This window comes from Ochotona princeps, chromosome 21 (assembly GCF_030435755.1).
Source record: "Ochotona princeps isolate mOchPri1 chromosome 21, mOchPri1.hap1, whole genome shotgun sequence".
Lineage (NCBI taxonomy): Eukaryota > Metazoa > Chordata > Mammalia > Lagomorpha > Ochotonidae > Ochotona > Ochotona princeps.
This window is the reverse complement of record NC_080852.1, coordinates 25,450,542-25,471,002: the sequence shown is the minus strand read 5'-3', so window position 1 is coordinate 25,471,002 and position 20,461 is coordinate 25,450,542. Positions and strand designations below refer to the sequence as shown.

At 40.9% G+C, this 20,461-nt stretch overlaps 1 protein-coding gene across 8 annotated transcripts in view; it reads left to right on the top strand.

Annotated features, from left to right (window-relative positions):
- The window catches only part of DOCK3 (dedicator of cytokinesis 3), a 279,756-nt gene that overhangs the window by 201,199 nt on the left and 58,096 nt on the right, over positions 1-20,461 (top strand). For 7 of the 8 annotated variants that reach the window (XR_009247405.1, XM_058679068.1, XM_058679067.1 and 4 more), the window contains exons 23-27: positions 4,666-4,836; positions 7,601-7,793; positions 11,603-11,730; positions 13,961-14,065; positions 16,303-16,401. Coding sequence is in view for 7 of the 8 variants with exons in the window: in XM_058679068.1 (XP_058535051.1) it covers positions 4,666-4,836; positions 7,601-7,793; positions 11,603-11,730; positions 13,961-14,065; positions 16,303-16,401 (696 nt within the window). In the remaining variant the exon portion in view is untranslated. The remainder of the gene's footprint in view (positions 1-4,665; positions 4,837-7,600; positions 7,794-11,602; positions 11,731-13,960; positions 14,066-16,302; positions 16,402-20,461) is intronic. The other variant, XM_058679069.1, reaches the window with a different exon arrangement.

Genomic DNA, 20,461 nt, shown 5'->3' with positions numbered 1-20,461 from the left:
CAACCCTCACCCACTCTAATTGTAGATTGCACCAGTAGGAATAATCAACCCAGCCCGGTTTTTCCCTGATCTGGTCCACATGAGGAGCACAGGTGTTGTAGCCCTGCCTAGTCTGGTCTATCCCCAACCCGGCTCACGCTCTCCGGTAGGAGTAGCTATTCAGCAAGGGAACCATCCCTTATTGCCCTGCCAGTTCTGCCCCCTCGCTTCCTGTTTCTCACGTGTGCTGGTTGGGTGCTGCGGTCACATCTGGCACAGGCAACCTCACCTTGGCATTCCGTGTTGTGTACTGCTTTTGTCGCGACCTAACCTGGCTCGACCCCACACTCTGTTCTGGAGTTCGGATTTGCCAGTGGATGACGTGAACATGAGCACCAATTTGTGTCCTGGCAGCCTCACTTCCCATCCAGCTCCCTGTTTGTGATCTGGAAAAGCAACAAAACAGCCCAAAGCCTAAGGACCCTGCACCGAAATGGGAGACCCAGAAGAAGCTTCTGGCTCCTGGCTTCAGATCAGATCAGCTCAGCTCTGGCTGTTGTGGCCACTTAGGGAGTGAATAAGCTAATGGAAGAGCTTTCTCTCTCTCCTCCTCCTCTCTGTATATATCTGACTTTCCAATAAAAATCAATAAATCTTATAAAACAAAAAAGAATGTCCATCCAAGTCAGGAAAGACAGACAACAAACATAAAATGGATAAATATAAAAAGTAGGTAAGACAGCTTGGGACTGACATTATGGCCACCTAAAATATGTCATGACATGTTAGAGCACCAGTTCAAATCCTGGATGCTCCACTTCCAATCTCACTCCCTGCTCCGGCCAGCAGAGCCAGTAACGTGGACACGGAGAGGGTCTGGGGATGAAGCACCGACAGGAGACCAATAATGGTGGAAGTCTCTGCGAAGTCTCCCTTTATTGCTCCTTCACCTCTTCTTATATACTCTTCCCCCAACATCCTCATTTAGTGCTATATTGGATACAGATGAGTCCAATTAGTCCAGGTGTTTTTAGCCACAAGCCCAGTTCCTATTCCTGCCCAGGCTAATGAACACTATTCAATTCATTAGCCCACAACAACTCCCTGCTAATGTCATTGGGAAAACAGCAGAAGATAGCCCAAGCACTTGGGATTTTGCCAACCATGTGGAAAACCCAGCTGGGGTTCCAGGCTCTCAGCTTTGGCTTGGCCCAGCCCTGATCATTGCAGCCATTTGGGGAGTGAACTGGCAGATGGGAAATACCCCTCTTTCTGTAAATATGCCTTTCAAATAAATAATTTTTTTTAATCAAACAAATGAGTGCTGTGAAGTAAACAAATTGATGGGATAGATGGGAGGATCCAGGACTTAGGGAAGACTTCTTTGAACAGAGATATGAGCTGAACCACTGTTAAGAGCTGGAGGGTGAGCATGCCAGACTGAGGAAACAGCATTTTAAAATTTTAGAAAAAGTTTGGGTTTTCAAGGAACCAAAACCCAGTTGCCAAGTCTGAAGCAGACATGCAAATATTAGATAGGATGCTGGTTCTGAGAGTCTTTTTAGGTCATCTGATTTGATGGCAGGATTATTTATGAAAGTATAGAATTCTGGAGATCAGATTATGATATGGAAAAGAGTGAGTTTTGTTTGAGGAAACTCTTTTTTGCGGTGTTTCAGATTTGTTCTTGCCATTTTAAGTTTGTTGCCTAAACAGCCAGCATTAAGGCTATCAGGCCACTTACCTGTCTAAATAAAATTTCAATTTGTAGTTTCCTGTGATGAAACAAAAGTCTCCGTCCAGTCCTGTTTTCATCCTTCTCAGGATGTTTGCTCCTGGAAAGCATCCAACATGCATTTGTTTATCCCTGTCAATACAGTATATCTTCTTGGTCACAAACCCACTTTCAAAACCTTTGATAAAAAGGTTAGCCTGCAGAAAAGCTTATCCTTTATTTTTCTTACTTCATTACACTTTTTTCCCTTATAAGTGACCTGTAGAGAGTAGCATTGTGGGTTTGAGTTTGACTCTTGGCAAGATGTTCCAGAAATAGCATGATTTTTATGACTGAACTGTGTCAGTTCCTTAGCAGGGAACCATGAGGAGGAAAAAGAGCATGGTGCATTTTCTTGTCAATAGGACTGATGTTAAAAACTTACAGACTCTCTTCCTTTCAGGTGTATTAACTTAAATGGGAAAGAACAAGGCTGCTGCTTTAGCCATGTTAAGTGCTCCATTGTTTCATACACAAGATTGGGAGCATCCTTGGCAACTTTGTTGTCTGTTCTATTTCCTCAGAAACTGATGGACTTTTCAAGCTAACTGATAAATCTCTCAGGGTAACTGTTCCAAACTGAAAAAGAAAAAAGTGATAGTGGTAATGAGGACAGCAATTTCCTTTTTGAAATTGGAGGAGTTTGTATCACACAACCAGATTTTTCCACCTGTTATGTATCCTAAGATTTCCTATTTTAAAAGTGTAGCTTCTTTTCTGTCTTTGTTTCTAAGTAGTCCACATAGTTATGGATCCTTTCTGCTCCCCCCTGGGGTTAGCCATAGGACTACAATAAGGTGCTCAACAGTGTCACCCTTTCTTCCTGTACATGCCGCATTTTCTGAGAATCTCTCCAGGCCTCAGCATGCTTTTGTTTGTCGAGGTGACTTACATGTGCAGCCAATCTGACTTCTATAGCCTGCCCCAAGTATCAGTGGACATTGACTCTGTTTCTTTGTCACTTTAATCAAATAAAAACAAAATACCCAAGAAAGATCATATCTGATACCTGCAAATGATGTTTGATGTAAAAATTTTATTTCCTTTATTCTGATAGGAGGTACCTCCTACTTAAGTGACTTCAGATTGGCATAACCTACTAAATGAAGTTGGGCTTCAGAGTTGCATACTTTTCTGTTTCATGGACCTGAGAATCTCCACAATTATAGACATACTGGAGCAATGGCAGAGTCTTGCTTGCCAATGTCTAGACTTAGAAATTCATAAATTTTTTCACATTGTTTATAGATAGTCCTTAAAAGGCTACTGGAACAGAGGCTTTGACATTTGTGGAATCAGAGTCACACAGTGCAATTTCTTCTATAGGATTTTCCGGTATTGACCTTGTAAGACACAAATGTGTCTTAGAGAAACATAGTAACTTACACATATGTCTAAACTAACATTCCCTAATGCCAACTGATTTTTGAGGGGGGGGTGGGGCACACAAATTAACCCTTGCTTTGCCAAACTTTCTGGAAGATAGATCATGAAAGGTAGCTCTGGAATTGTTTTATGTTGGTAAATGTATTTTAGTAACTGAGCTCCATTTGTTTCCTCTTTGGATAAGTTTTCCACCAGTGTCCCCACTTTTGCAGTTTCTGGTAAGTCTGTGGTGTTTCTTTAATTAAAAACAGTCTTGGGTCTAGAGTCTGTTTTCTTCAAAAGAGTATTGATCTACTTGTAAGCATAAGCCAAACTTCAGGGACACCTCAGACCCCCATTCTGCTCCCACACCATTTTAAAGGAGCTGTGTCTTTAGTTTGTGAACTATTTATGGCAGATGCTCTGGGTAGAAAGGAATAAATACTGGGTATGTCAGACCCACCAGGTGCTCTATGCAACCTGTGATGAATTTTCTCTAGGTTTTCATTTTATTATTTATTTGAAAGAAATGCAAAAAAGGATATCCCACCCACCAGTTCACTCTCCAAATGCCTGCAGCAGCTGGGACTGTCCAGGCTGAAGCTAGGAGCTGAGGTTTCCCACATGGGTACCAGGGACCCAGCTACTTGAACTACCACCTACTGCCTCCTGGGATGCACATGAGCAAGAAGCTGCGTCAGGAATGGGCCTCAAACCCAAACTTCTGTGTTTCCGTGGAAGAGGGCAAGCACTGTGTCAAATGCCAGGGATATCTCAAAGATGAGGAAGACTCCTTAAAGACCATTCCTTGTCATAAACTGCAAATTGATTCCCACTTCCTTGCCTTTGCCTGTGTCTCAGACCCTGAAAGAAAATACAGAGAAGCCTTGTTTTCTTTTGATGAATGCTCTTGAATGCAGTTCTTTCCCTAACAACATATGACTACTTAATTCCATAATATCAGAGAATACTTACGAAATCAATTGATGATTCTCTAAGAATATATAGCCTGTCCTTCTTAATGATTTGTATTTTCTTTTTTTTTTTTTTTAAAGATTTATTCATTTTTATTACAGCCAGATATACACAGAGGAGGAGAGACAGAGAGGAAGATCTTCCGTCCGATGATTCACTCCCCAAGTGAGCCGCAACGGGCCGATACGCGCCGATCCGAAGCCGGGAACCTGGAACCTCTTCCGGGTCTCCCACGCGGGTGCAGTGTCCCAATGCATTGGGCCGTCCTCGACTGCTTTCCCAGGCCACAAGCAGGGAGCTGGATAGGAAGTGGAGCTGCCGGGATTAGAACCGGCGCCCATATGGGAGCCCGGGGCTTTCAAGGCGAGGACTTTAGCCGCTAGGCCATGCCGCCGGGCCCATGATTTGTATTTTCAAAAAGTTTATAAAGGCGTACATCTGCCTCCATAGTTGGCATTGCTCATCACCTGATTTTAATATAGCGCTTGCTGTTACTTTTCCCTAGCTCCATGTTATGTGAGTACCTGAGTATCTTCAATACCTCTCCATCATTTTTCCTGTTACACCTCTAGGCCTTGGAGTATCTTTTCAAGTTCATCGTGCAGTCACGGATCTTATACTCACGAGCCACCTGTGGGATGGAAGAAGAGCAATTCCGGTCCAGCATCCAAGAACTTTTCCAGTCCGTTCGGTTTGTGCTCAGTCTGGACAGCAGAAACTCAGAAACACTCCTTTTCACTCAGGTCTGTGAGCTGCAGGGAATGAGTGTTGTTGGATCCCGTGTCTGTCTAATAGGTGGTTTCTTTGTCCTCTGGCACCCAGACTTGGAAAAACACCTGCCAGAATCCTGTCTGTTGGGTAAGGGATAATTGACAAGGACACCTTATAGAACAAAACATTACTTTTATTTCAAAGCCACCATCCCTCAGTTGCTAGATATTTAAATTAGCTTAATGTCTTTCTGGTAGAGAAGCATACACTTACGCTTGTGAACCAAACCCTCTTTAGACCAAATTCTTTTAGCCATGATATTAATTTAGTTTTTTATAAGCATGTTATTCCTAGTGTATAATCAGAATACATAGGGAATTTTTATTTCCTGATTAATGTATTATCAGAAGAGCTTTTTATATTATTATGAATCCATTCCAGAAATTAAGAGTGAAATCTGTTGAAAAACAGTAAGAATAGCTGGAAAGCTTTGGCTAAGAATTTGGATTACATTGTTAGAAAAAGCATTTTGGGAAGGCAGTTTGCTACTTTATGCTAAAGCTGTTTGGCCAGCATTAGTTATCATCTTCTTCATGTAGTCTCATCCTAAAACAAATCCAAGATTTGTTACTCCAAGACCCAAGAGAGCTATTTACTTTTATAAAATTAATGTTGGAATCTTTTCTAGTGGATTATATATGGTTATGTTATTTTTTGAAATCAGCTATTACATCGGCCTGTTATAACAAGTATATGTTTGAACTCTAACCCATTACAATTACAACAGCCTACATTTTCGGTTTTCTAGTTGTTTCTGTTGCCCGTTGATTCCAGTCATCTGCAGGCCCCTTAGCCTAAAGGATCAATTTTTGCTTGGAGTTAGACTCTGTAAGCAAACACTTCAGTATTTCCAGGTGCCTCTGAGAAAAGAAGGTCGCTTCTGAATCTCACGTTAATTACCCCAAGTAATTCTTCTCCCCACCTTGTCGCTCCCATAACCCCCCTATTCCTTCCAGCAAGAGCCAAGAATACCTACTGTTACCTCTGGGGAGACTAGAGGTGGCTAGCAGAGGAAAGCAGATAGATATGCTTTCTGGAAACTCAGTAGTGCCCTTAGTGAGTAGCACACTCCTACTTCCTCAGGATGAATAGCTTCAACCTGCTCACAACTTAGTGCCAAGGTCATGTTTCATGAGCTGCAGAACACTCGGCAAAAATACTGTTAGACTATATCTTTGATTATGATCACTGAAAGCCATAAGGGTGCAAGTGTCCTGCTGCCTTACTGCATAAATATAGGGAATTTCACCATTTAAGAGGAAAATTAGCTATTGTTTGTTATTAGTTACGAATCATCTGCTTTGTTTTTTGTATATAAGCTGCTAATGCCTTTGTACTGGTTCTGTTTGTTACAAACCCATCACTGTGGTATTTCAGAGTTAAAAATCTGAAAATAGGATTCATACAAGCTCCACAGTTGAGCTTAACCTAAACACAGCCCATTATTTGACGGGCCTGTTCCCATGGCTTAAATTTTCACTCACATTTGGTCACTGCCTTCTACCTGATACAATCAAAGAAAACAATCTCTCCTCTCTTATTTGCCTCACCTTCTTGTCTCAAGGTGTTGCTTCTATTTAACTTTATAAGCCTTGCATTTAATAATATAAGAGGACTAAGAAGAGGGTAAGCCTGCTTCAGGCAGCTTCCATTTAAACAAGAGCGGAACATGAGAACCAGCATTTACTGAAGGCCTTTTGTATTCCAGGCACTCTACTGGAAACTTTATGCACCTAATTTTTTTCCTCATACCAATATCAGGAGATAAGTAATAGCATCATCCCCATTATATAGATGAGAAAACTGAGGATTAGGCAGTAACTCGACAAAGTTTATGTGGCAGGTAAGTAGTAAAACTGGGATTTCAGTTCATGTCTTTCTAATTCCAAAGCTCATTCTCTTTCTCCTACAGTTATCTGCCTCCCTAAGGCTCTGGAACTATCACTTTATCAGATTGCCCTCCAGAATCCATCTTCATGGAGCTCAGATCTCAGAAGAAACTCAATATCTCTGTCTCTCTGTTTTTCTTTCTCTTTTCCCTACCCTTGCCTGAGTCATCTAGGTCACTGATCTCTAAAGCCATTGTCATCAGCAATCTTCAAAAGTTCATGGCTAAGAAATGTATACAATTCCCATCCTTTTTTACTTTGTATGTGAGAATGTGACCCATCACATAAGAAGGAAATAATTTACAAAGTCTTCAGATTTCCTTGCTGTAAATAAATCTCTCTTTTCTGGGGTAGTCCAGCTCTCAGAAATTAATTGCTGACTTGAGGGCTGTCAGTCAAGTTTAACCAATGCTGCTTGAAGGGATTTGACTTTCCGAGTCCCTGTTTGAGATCAAAACTGATATTGGGATGCCACAATCTTGATCATAGAGACAAACAAACAAAAAATCTGAATGATTTTATGAACATGCAGAGCTGTGAATCTTCAGCCATGTTGAGCAAATTTCTTTTTATAACCCTTCTGTGTCAAAAAATTTCTTGGCAAGTGATGAAAGCTTCAAGTGCCCGATACCCCCAATAAATTGTCCTGTTTTGGTTTCCTTTGGGGTTCTCCTATCTTTATGCCCTAGGAATGCTTTCGGGCTGGATAGAGTCAAGGGCCAGAGAGGAGCTATTCAAACCCGGGGTGCCATGGTACTTGTTCAGGCTCTCACCACATCGTGTCCTTGAGCATGCAAGACAAGATACATTCGTAACTGAGCTAACCCAGCTTCATGTGATTCTGCAGGCTGCACTCCTCAATTCTTTCCCAACCATCTTTGATGAACTGCTGCAAATGTTCACTGTGCAAGAGGTAGCGGAGTTTGTGAGAGGAACCCTGGGGAGCATGCCCAGCACTGTGCACATTGGGCAGTCGATGGACGTTGTGAAGCTACAATCTATTGCCAGGACAGTAGACAGCCGCCTCTTTTCTTTCTCAGGTAAATCTTATTGAAATGAAAGTTAGACTTGCTTTTTCTCCCATCTAAGGTGGTAACCAATTGGTAATCTAAGGCCCAGTTTTGTTAACCCTTGTGCAAAAAGACCATAACCTTGTTTGCAGGGTTTGTGGAAAATGTAAACTTTGGAAAGTGTTGCCCAGACTTAACCCTGCTACCTCCTTCACGATTTATTCTTATGGATCTACAGCATTTTTCATACCCATAGCATGGTGTTTTAATCTGTGCAAGTGTCTATAGCAAAATATTACAATTTGGGTAACTGATAAACAGAAAAAACTTATTCCTTCCAGTTCTGGGAGCTGAGAAGTCCAGGATCAGTGCATCTGCTCCCTGTGTCCTCATGTGGCAGAAGGGATAAGGGAGCTCCTTGAAGTCTCTAATCCCATTCATGAGAGCCTACCCTCTGAACCTAACCACCTGCAAATGCTGTCATTTGGGGAGTTAAGTTTCAACATACAAACTGGGGAGTAAGTGTTTGGCCTGTAGGTTTAAATGCCACATTGGACTGGCTAGTCCTAAGTCAAGGCTCTACTCTCTGAGTCCTTCCTGCTAATGTGCACCTTGAGAGACAGCAGATGATGACTTAAGTGATTGAGTCCCTCCTGCCCTACAAGGAAGTGAGGGACCTAGATTGAGTTCCTGGATCCCAGTTTCAGTCGACCTCAGCTTCAGCCAGCTGTTGCAATAATTTATGAAGTGACCTCATAGATGGAAATATTTTCTCTCTCTTCCTGAGAGAGAGAAGAAGAAGAAAGAAAAAACCCTATGAATTTAGGGGAGGTGAAGATGAGATATAAACATTCAGTCTATAGCAGATGGCACCCTTGTGGGATCCATACCCACAAGTTCAACCAGCTGCTAAGGATGGAGCCTACCATACCCCAGCATGATGATAGAGGGAAAGGAGAGAGATCACAAGAGAAGTCTCCAGCCCAGAAGGGAAAGCCAAGGAAATAAAATATGACTTGAAAGGAGACCCTGAGGACCCTGTACTTCTTGTCCTTTGCCTCACCATTCAGATAGACTCCCTTTCTTCTCTTTGGGAGAGCCACTTGGGTTAAAGGGACTGACAGTGAGCCCTCCACTCTCCCAAGGGGTTGGGGCATTCTAACTAACATCAGGCAGTCCAGACTGCCTTTCAGAAAGAACCTCAGTGTTCATTCCTGAAACCACATTGTATGTGATCAAGTTCAGCCTTGCCAAGGCACCACATACTCATTGCCAAATGTTCAGATCTATATGAGCCTAATACTTTAAGTAGAATATCGTTTTCCTTTAATAAACTTCTGGGGCACAGAACTAAGTTCAAAATGCTAACAAAAATCATTGAAATTTCTACAATAAAAACTGTTGGAGGCTTACTTTTGAAGTTTGAATTTCCAAGCATAGAGACAGTGAGTTGTCATTTCAGTTCTGTTCACATTTAAAAACTAAATAGAAACCCTTTTGACTTTGTTCTACCACTCTAGGATATTGCTAATTGTAAAGCTGTACCTGAGAAAGTCAGGTTTTCTCCACCAGTGACCATTTATGATAAACACTGTTTAAAAAGGCAGAGTTACACAGAAAGAGGTCTTCCATCCACTGATTCACTCCCACATGGCTACAGTGGCTAGATTTGAACGAATCTAAAGCAAAGAAACAGGAGCTTCCTGTAAGATTCCCACATGAGTATAGGGACCTAGAGGACTTAGGCCATCCTCCACTGCTTTCCCAGGCTTCAGCAGGGAACTGGATAGGAAGTTGAACAGTCAGGACATGGGCTGGCACCTGTATGGGATGCTGGTACCATAAGCAGAGGCTTAGCCTAATACGCCACATTGTCAACCCCTGTGACAAGCACTTCTATTTTCAGCTCATAGACTGAAAATTATGTCAGTCCTGTGGACACTGTAACTGAAGGCACTACACACACTGCACACACTCAAGGTATATGCACTGTTGAGGAAGATGCTTTGAGAACACCGTTATACTTGATTGCTAACATTTTTCAAATATTTGTGTTTTTTGTTTTGCGTTTTGAAGTGGAAAGTGAGATTCATTGATTCCATTGGCTGCTTTGCTCCCCTGCAAGAGCCACAACTGCTCCAGGCTGAAGCCAGGAGACCAGAGCTCCATCTGGGTCCCCCACATGGGTGACAGTGGCCCAGATACTTGGAACTTCTTTCACTGCTTTCCCTCATATTTCAAACATATTAGCAGGAATCTGAATCTGAAGTGGAGCCCAGGACTTGACAGACACTCTGTGATACTGGATGTCAGCTTTGCAAGCAACTGCTAACCTCATTGTGCCAGAATACCCATCCCCCTCAGACAGTCATTTAAGAAAAAAATTCTCCTTAGCATAATGTTGCCTAAAAGCACATAATTGGATTTTGAGATGACAGGTCACTAGATTTTCATTTCCATCTCCCTTTTATTGAAGGCTCAGGTTGTGGCATCTTCCCTGAAGCAAGAGACTATTTTTATTGCTAGTGATAACCCTTGGCTAACACTTACTCCTCTGAGACTAATTTGGTCTCTTCTTAGGCTGAGTTTAGTAACTGATTACTGTTTTGTCTTCAAGTTAAATAGGTTGCTAAACATTCTAGTCAATTAGGATTTCAGTCTACAAAATACAGCATCAGTTTTTCCTTTATCCATGTTCCCTTTGGAATATAGAGTAGCATTATTCCATTCTATTTGAGCATGTTTTAAGGATTTTTTTTTAATAAGGCAACAGTGAAATCTGTAATTTGCCTTTGACTGAAAAAGATTTTTCTTTCTGAATTTCATGACTCACTTAACTATATGGTCAAATATGAATAATAAATCTAAATTTTTATTGTATTACTGGTAATCAGCCTGAATCGTGCTAGCCAATTGTAATGGAACCTGCACGGTCACAAGTCACTCAACCTCTTGGGAGTTCAGGGCAGCAGAGGACATGCTCACCCTGTCCTTCATTTTGTTTTCCTAACTACCCCTGTGAAGTACATGGAGGAGTGGCCAGTAACATCCCACTCACAGGTGATGAAAATCAACTCCATGGGAAGAGTCAGCCTGCCTTGGGTCTTAGAATTAATTAATAAGGGAGTTTGAGCTGGGATTCAGCCCTCCTGAATTCAGAGTTCTAGACATTGTGACTTCCTGATGAAAATGCTATTCACGTGATACTGGGAAGAAAATCTAAAAATACATTTGAATGTGTGCAGTAGGACTGAAGCATTAGCTTATCACAGATGTGATGAGGCAGAGCTGGTGCCTCTGTTCCTTGCATTGCTGCAGACATGCCAAAGGGCAATTGTACAAGCCTGAGAAGAGGAAGGAGACCTGATGGCTGTGGCCAGGTAAATGCTCACAGGGATGAGAGTGCCAGGCCCCTCAGCTAGGGCATGAAGAGGGATCATCTATAACCCATATCAAACCTCAGATTCAGTCAGTGTAGGAGCTACATGTGACGTTTAAGTGGCATTTTCACTGTTAACAGTGCTTTTAATTTGGTCGTAGGCGTGAAAGAGATTTCTGTTTGAAGGCAGGTTTCTAACATCCATCCTGCACAAAAAAAAAAATACCTGGGGCTAGACATAAAAACAAAGAAAAGAAGGGAGAAGAGAATAGTGTCATGGGATGGCTTGTGAGTTCCAGCCAGCAGGGACTTCTAGGCCGTTGTAAGGAAAGGGACCTCCATCTTTGCTCCAGTCTCAACCATACCTACTTTGAGAGCAGCTGGCTCCCACCATGCCACTTGCTGGTGAGAATAGCCAGTGCTCCTCTGAAGGCCTTCTCCTTTGTGTTTTCTTTCCCAGAATCCCGCCGCATCCTGCTTCCTGTGGTTCTCCATCACATTCACCTTCACCTGAGGCAGCAGAAAGAGCTGCTTATCTGCTCAGGAATTCTTGGCAGCATCTTCTCCATTGTCAAGACCAGCTCTCTGGTAGTGGCCCCACACCCACTGTGCCCTGCTCCACTCTGCCCTAGTCTTGTGTTACCGTAGCCAGTGGCAGACCAACAGAGGTCACTTTGTTCACCTCTCAGTCAGAGATGCTCTCATTAGTGACAGGAATGTGTCCAAGGGAAGGCAGTCCTGTTGTTTCCAGCAGACTTTTCCTCCCACAACACATTCCTGCTATTTTTGAAAGTTGCACTGCCTTGAATCTGCCCAGAAACACAGTTATCTATGGTATCAGGAAACCCAGTACTTGCCAGGCTTGATCTCTATGAAAAGGTGTTAGTTCTAGGTTCCTGGGGGTTTTCTTAGGATGCTAGGCATGAACACAGAGAGGCAAATCCAGACTGAAAGACAGCTTGCTCATGCAGACTATTCTGTCAGCTTCCTGGCAGCTTGATTCCACCCATATGGCATCCCTACATGTGCCAGATGAGGTCAGGATACACAAGAAGTAAGTGTTGCCTGAAAGCTCTGAGCCTTGTGGAGAGATAGAATTGTGCTCTAGAGGTCAAGTTTCAAGCAATAATTCTTTTGCATATTTTCTTTCCTCTTCATTTTTTCTTTTGAAAAGAGATCTGTGGTAGTAGGGGAGGGATTGAAATGAAGAAATGAGGTAAAGGCATTTCAGGCATAAAGGAGGTTAGAAATTTTCATGATGTTTGTTTTAGATATTTAAGAAAATACCATAAATGTTTCTTTTAGAAAATTTAGACACTATGGAAATAATAAAGATAAAAGAAAAATAAGAGTATGTTTTTATTATACTATTTTATGAAGTTATGGTTTTTACATGGTAAATTTCAAGTATATTTAAAATGAAGGCCAGTTCCAGGTGATAAAAATACATGAGGCTATGAACTATCCCTGTGAAACAGGAGAGTATGTTTCGTTTGAGTAGGGTACAGAGACCCAATACGGCATTCTAAGGTCTAGACTTAAGTATTATCTAGTGACAGGGACCCAGCTTGGCACAGAGTAGCTGTGAGGGCAGTAGTGGCCTTGTTTACTCTTGATTCGAGGCAGCACTTGGCAGCTCTTCTTCCCATCAAGTCTCAGAGAAACAGCACCAAGCACATAAGATCTACTAGCAGTCTTAGGTCATACCTGACGAAACAGGAAGCTTATTGCCAAAGGAGGAGGAAAACTTGAAGGCAAAAATGAAAAGGGAGAGACAGGAACCACTTATACCTGAGGGGGGTGATATTGTCTTATATATGGAATAAAGAGTCAAGGGTAAATAGTTACTTAAAACTACAATAAGATATGCAACAGATAAGAACATTATGATCACTTTGACAGAAGGAAAGATAATTTGGCTGTAAGCTGCTCAGAGTATAATTATATCAAATGGATAAGTAAAGGTGATATTTAAGTTCCACAAGAGCAGCAAGATTATCTCTCTTGTTTGTCTTTACATATATAGGCTCTCAAATAGTGACTGGTGAGTGACCAGTAGCTAATGAGTGATACATTGATGAATGGCTGGTGGATGGACATCAGAGCCAGTCCTAATATAAAGATCTTAGAGAAGGCCAAGTGGAAATCTGTATAAGATCATTTAAACCAAGCCACAGAATTCAAAGTGTATGTGAGACATCCATAGAAGAATATCAGAGCCTTCCAGAATTCAGAGCCTGGTGTTCAGTAATCAGTAGTAAGGAGATGAACTTCATTGTTTTTGTGAGGCTGCCAGAGAAAGAAGCACTGAGAACCAGGGTTTTGGGTGAACTAGGGAACACAGGCAAGAGAGCTGAGGATCCAGGAATGGAACTTGGACACACATAGGCAGCAGTCAGGGCTGGCAAAGACTGAGAACATCCCAGGAGAAAACCCTGAGGAAAAAAGAATATCCTCAGAAAAAGGAGTTACATCTGTGTGCATTACCACTAATGAAGGAACTGCCTCCATAGCCTGTCATGTATAGTTATCATTTCTGAGAGGAAATATTTAACTATGATCTTTGTTTATACGTTGTGCGTCAAATAATGTAACAAAATAAATCTGTTGGCCTGAGATTCCAACTAAGGACCCACCCAGCCACCATGCCTGGGCAGCAGTCGCAGGTGTACCCTTGATGTGTATACACAGTGGTGAAGCTGAGAACTAGGTGTGGAGAATCCAGTCAGAAGAGCATTTCTGTGGCTGACTGAGTGCTGTCAGCTGCACACCAGCCTGACCTGGCACTAACAATGCACTTTCTCGCTGCTCACTGCAGGAGGCAGATGTCATGGAAGAGATAGAGATGATGGTGGAGAGCCTCCTAGACGTGCTCTTGCAGACTCTGCTCACCATCATGAGCAAATCGCACGCTCAGGAGGCGGTAAGAGGGCAGCGGTGCCCGCAGTGCACAGCCGAGATCACTGTTAGTAACTAACAATCAGGTTTTCTTGCCTTCTTTTCTAACCTGGGGCTCCTCCACATCACCCATCATCTCATCTTCTACCACCTTCACCCCAGCCTTTCATCCTGCATGGTTGTCAGCATGTTGCCCTCTTCCCTTCCCAAACCTAATTGCCCTCCACTCTGAAAGTTCTAGGTTCATACTGCCAAGAATCTACTTCAGGATGGGTTTAGGGGATGTTTCTCATACCTGTTTTCCTGACGCTGTCTCAGTTGGCCTTTGCTTTTGCCAGGATATTTTCTATACAGTGGAGTGAAGCAGGGATGCAAGTAAGAGTGTGACAGTCTGAATGTAAGACAACAAAAAAACAAACAAAAACCACAGCTATTCCTGTTAGGGACTTGCTTTAAGTACCTCACCAACATTGGTTCATGTAGCAATACTAGTGACAGATTATTTCATACAGATTGCAGCACAGTTTATTGAACTTGTTTATGTGGTGAATTTTGTACTTAAGTATTTTACATACATTGGTTCATCTGACCCTCATAAGAAAGGAAATTATACCATATGTTTATACTAATTTCTCAGATAAAACTGAGATTCAATTACTCAATGTATATGTGTAGCATATACATGAGGATGCTTCAAAAAGTTCATGAAGATGAAATGAAAGGTTAATTTCATTTCAGTACAGAATAATTTTGAAATTGTGCACAAAAGGAGTATTCAAAAAGTTCCTAGACAATGCATTTTTCAAAAAACTGTACATATATTGCAAAAAGTTTGCACCAAAGAAAACATCTTTTTTTCTGTAAACCTTAAGGTAGTCTCGTGTAGGTATAATAATTTCAAGGATCTAGAAAGGATTTGAGAATTTAAAAAAACTTAAATTCCTGTGAGTTTAAAGACTTTTGAAAATTGTCTGAATGAAATTTTTTTTATTCCTAGCTTCTGGGAAGGCCATTATTGACTTCTCAATTCCAAACATTGATCATGGTCTTTGGAGTCCTTCAAATGAGCCTTTTTCTGTGGATTCTAGTTGGAACTTGAAGAAATATTGGAAACTTACATTCATCCTTAAATTTTAAGTTGTCTCAAAACCCATAGTTTAAAAAAAAGAAAAAGGTCAGTTTGCACTCCTGTACCTTTAAGGTGGATAGGTTGATCTGTTCCATTTCCCTTGGTCCAGGACGATGCGCAAACCCTGGGAATCTTCCAAAGAGGATCTTATAAAATTTCTGTCCTGTCCCAGCAGGATGGGTAGAGTCTAAATTCTATTCAGAGAAACCCAAGTTCCATGTTCCAAGTAGCCCCTAGCAGGGTCTGCCAAGGATCATTTGGGTCTTTATAATATTACTCATAGGCCATAGAAAATTATCCTGCTATATACATTTTTTGAAATTTGAGTCCTGCCTGCAGTTGCCTTGGAAGCGCCACACTATATTATTTCACAGGACTTAGACAACCTGTGGACCAGACTTTCCCACCCCTGCTATGGCAACCTGACAACAAAGAATCATTTAACCAAAACTTCCCTAGGAAAGAATGACAATATGAGTTTACCTTGTAGTACAACTTTGTTAGATGATGGGATTTTTCAACAGCCTCAGGCAAAGGCCTTATCAAAACTCCTAAGCAAAGTTTCTTTGGGGATCCCCCCAATCGAGCTTCCAGACTCAGAACCCTAACCATCAAAAGACAGAGGACAGAACTAGTCAATCAACCACCTCAGCTATATGTTGGCAATGAAAATACTGGGCAAACGGAGACTCTATGATGGATGGACTATGTCCATCAGTGGATTCTCCAACGACCTCATCATGCTTGGAGTGGTGAGAGTGGCAGCAATTCAGAGCTGTTGAACTATCAAAACCACTTGAGCAAGACCCTCGGAGCATGCCCCACATCTGGGACCTGGGGTGGGTGGGAGACTGGGAGGAGCTTCTCCCTTAAAATCCCCTTTTACATCAGATATATTAAGGAAACAATATGGAACTAAAAAAAAATAAATAAATAAACAAAACTCCTAAGCAAATTCTGGCTTCCCTTAGCAGAAAAGAAAGTTAATTTTCAAGGCAGAATTGTCACTTTCCATGATCATTGGGGCCATCTCAGACCCTCCCTTCTTTCCTTGCCCTCTGTGGATTGTGGGAATACAATGCTTGTGATTGACCATGCTAAGTGTTTCATTTTGTTTTTTGATTGATCTTCAGGGTGAGTATGTGTCCTGCCTTCTTTCACTACTCCGCCAGATGTGTGACACCCATTACCAGCACCTCCTGGACAATTTCCAGAGCAAAGATGAACTCAAGGTAGGCAGAAAAGCACTGAACTTTCACCAAGGAAAGGAAATGTACAGCCAAGACTTCTCAGGGACTTCTCCTGTGTCAAGGGAACAAATGCTAAGTGTCCAAGAGTGCCAAGGATGTTGGATTCACCAGTCCCACTTCACAGCCAAGTTCATGGCCTGTAAGCAGCCAGACCCTTGTATTTGGCAACTTTTACCAGACTGGTAACAAACCTGTAACCATGTACATGCATTAGAGGCTTCTCCAGAACATGTTGATTGTCAGAAAACCAGCACTCCTCCCTTCCACAAGGCCTTGTCAGTGATCGTTACACAAGTCTTTTTGCCCTGTGAAAACCAGGTGTCACTGTTTGAATAACTGATGGAAATAATGGTAATACCTTTTCTTCATTCAAATGTGATTCTGGCAGATATCTGCCAAGAACAAAACTGTACATTATGCCTTGGCTGCCAGACCCTGGATCTATAAGCAATGAGGAACAGAGGGTGCAGAGAATCGGGTCTAGAATTCAGACTGTAGGCGAAGATTGCCCAGGCTGAAATGGCTTGGTGTTGTTAACAGATTTCTGGGGTTTCTGTCTTTGCATCATAGCATGGTACTGAGGTCAGTTAAGGGTCTGTTGCAGAACTTGTCTGTGCACTGCTTTTAATCAGAGTCAAGGTATTTGCATTTCATAGTAATATGTTCCTCTGCTTTTCTTTGGTGTGATCTTTATTTATCAGTGTCAGCTGTCATCTTCTATTACCTGATCCTGCTGCCTTTGCATAGACATGGGTGTCTGTAAATTTATCTCATTAAGTCATTGTATTGAAGTGAGTCCATCATATTGATGAATCTTGGCAGCCCTTGACATGAGCCCCTGACGTGAGTCGGAAGTCAGCCAAAGTCCACATCCAGGTCAGGCAATACTTGAGCTGATCCACAAAATCCAAGTCAGTCCAGACTGAACTGTTTTAGACCTTTTTGAGCCTGTGTTTGATATACTAACTGATTTTCAATTAGGTTGGCATCATTCTCTTATTTTTTAATTAAATGTTTCTTTTTGTCATGGTAATATATGAACCTAATTTGAAAAAAGCAAAACATACTACAAAGCTTACAACATAAAGCGTTGATTCCCTGAATCAATCTGATTCTTGCCCAGCCTATATAACCTAAGCAACAGCCACTTGAAACTCTTCTTTTTTTTAAGGTACTACTTTTTAATTTTTGTTCTCTTTTCTTTTTAAAAGATAGGTTTATTTGCTTGATAAGCAAATGTACAGAGGAAAAGAAAAAGAGTCTTCCATTTGCTGGTTTACTCCATGCTATGGCTCAGCCATGTTGAAGCCAGGATCTGGGAGCTTCTTCTGGGTCTCCCATTTGGGTAGCAGGGATCCAATGACTTGGGCATGTTTAGCTGTTTCAGCTGCTTTCCCAGGCACAATAGCAGGGAATTGGATTGAAGTGGAGAAATCAGAACTCAAACCAGCAGCTATAGGAGATGCTAGCATCACAGGCAGTGGTTTGACCTGCTATATCACAATTGTAGACCCATCTCTTGCTTCTTTTTGGAAGCCTCTACTGCTAATTTTTAGACATCCATTGTTAATTATTACTATCTTCTTATCAAGGAAAAATGACAGTGATTCTCCTTAATTATTTCTGTCTGACTTTTAAGCTTTTCTTTCCAAAGCTTTTCATCCCATTCTTCCAGTGTGCATTTCATGCATTTTTATTGAAATTTGTAGTTTTTCCTTTTTATAGCAAGGTAAGTACAGTGATGGGCCAAGAGCTGTACCATGATTACATTATTTTCTTTATATAACTTCTTTTTTATAGAAAGTAGTTCTCTTTTTCTTTCTTTCTTTCTTTTTTTTTTTTTTTTTTGCTTTATCTTAGCTTTCAGATTTAGCTAGGATTTCCCAATCTCATTACCATTTTTCCAATATATTTCAACTTTTGTGTTCTTAAATCTAAAGTGTGTATCTTGTGGACATAATTGGGTAATAATTCATTTTTTAATACAGACTTACCAATTCTGCATTTTAATTAGAGAGTTTATTCATTTGACTTTATTATAGTTACTGATATAATGGATATATAGGTTTTCTGTTACCTTTGTTTCTCTGTTCTTTCATTACTCATTACTACTTTGGTTGTGTGTGTGTATGGAGGTGTTTTACTTTTTATTAGAATGATAGTTATAGAGAGAAAAGACAGAGAGAGAAAGAGAGAGAGGAATCTTTCACCCCAAATGGCCACAGTAGCCTCGGTTGGGCTGGTCTAAAGCTGAGAGCCATGGCTCCAGCTTCTCCTGGGTCTCTGTGTGAGTACAGGGACCAAGACCTTAGGTCAGCTTCCACTGCTCTCTCAGGCCATACGCAGAGAGGTGAATCAGAAATGGAGAAGCCAGGACTCTAACTGGCACCCATATTGGATGCCAGTATTACAGGCTGAGGCTTAACCTATTATGCTACTATGCCAGTCCCCTCTGTTTGTGTTTTTCAGTGTACCACTTTTCTTCTGTCATTATGTGTATGTTCATGTACAGATTTTTTTTTTGGTCTTTTCTTTAAATTTTTTTTTTTATTTGAAAGGCTACAAAAGTCAAGTAAGAGCCTAGCCAAAGCCAGGAGCTAGAAGCTTCTTATAGGTCTCCCCTGTAGGTGCAGGGGTCCAAGCATTTGAGCCTTCCTCCCTTGCTTCCTCAGACACTTTAATTGGGAGCTGGATTGGAAGAAGAACAGGTTGGATATGTACTGGCACCCAACTTGGATACTGGCATCACAGGCAGCAGCTCAACAGCACTGGCCCCAAAATTATTTTCTTAATTATTGCTCTAGGGATTACAACTAACACCATAACCTAAAACGATATAGTTTGAGTGAATAACAGTCTAATTTTAATAGCTTACAAAAATTTTGCTTCAGTATCACTGTTTCTTCGCTCACTGCTTTGTACTATTCTTACTATACATATTGTACCTTTTTATAGGTTCATTATTACATCTTCCTGTGTGTTCTATATTCTTCATGTGGATTCAAGTTATTGTCTAATATCCTTTTGTTTTAGTTGAAAAGTTTTCCTGTAATGTCTCTTATTATAGGAAGACCTTATAAGTAGCAGATTGTCTCAGCTCCATTTCTTCTTCATTTTTGACTACTATTTTGATGGATATAGAATTCCTGTTTGATAATTTTTCGTTAAGCTTTTGAGTATGTGTACTTTCAGGCATTAATTATATTTGCTGTTAATCTTATTAAGGATCATTTGTATAGGGTAAGTCATTAGTTTTTCTTTGTGTTTGGCATTTGACAGTTTGATGCTGGTGACATCAGTTTCTTAGATTTTTTTTTATCCCATTTGAAGTTCACTGAATCTTTTAAATATATACATTAATGGTTTTCATTAAATTTAAGAAGGTTTTAGCCATTGTTTCTTCAAATATTAATTCTTCCCACTTTTCTCCTTTTATACAATCTTGTTATGTGCATATTTGTATCATTAATTATTTTTGAGGCTTTGTTCATTTCTTATTCATTACCTTTTAATTTCTGTTCCTCTGAGTAGTTGATTCCAATTAACTTATCTTCAAATTTACTGCTTCTTTCTTCTGCCAGCTTCAATTTGTTGCTGAGCTCCATTAATAAGTTTTTATATCAGTTATTGTACTGTCCAACCCTAAATTTCTAATTAGTACATTCTAATTTTTTAAAATTTATTTTATTTGAAAGGCAGAGACAGAGATAGAAATTCTCTGTCTGCTAATTCATTCCCAAAATGAATGCAGCAGCCAGGGCTGGGCCAGGCTAAAGCCAGAAGTTGAAAATGTAATCTAGATCTCCCATGTGGGTGGCAGGGACCCATGCTGCCTCCCAGGATGCGTATTAGCAGGATACCAGACCAGATCTAAATGGCAGTGCTCAAACCAAATTCTCATTACCATGGAACTCATGCCTCCCGAGTGACAACTTAACCCCTCTCTGATTAGGTTTGATACTTTTAAGATAATTTCTATTTTATTGATATTCAGTGATATTCTGTATAAGACACTGTACTTATTCTTTTCTTTAATTCTTTA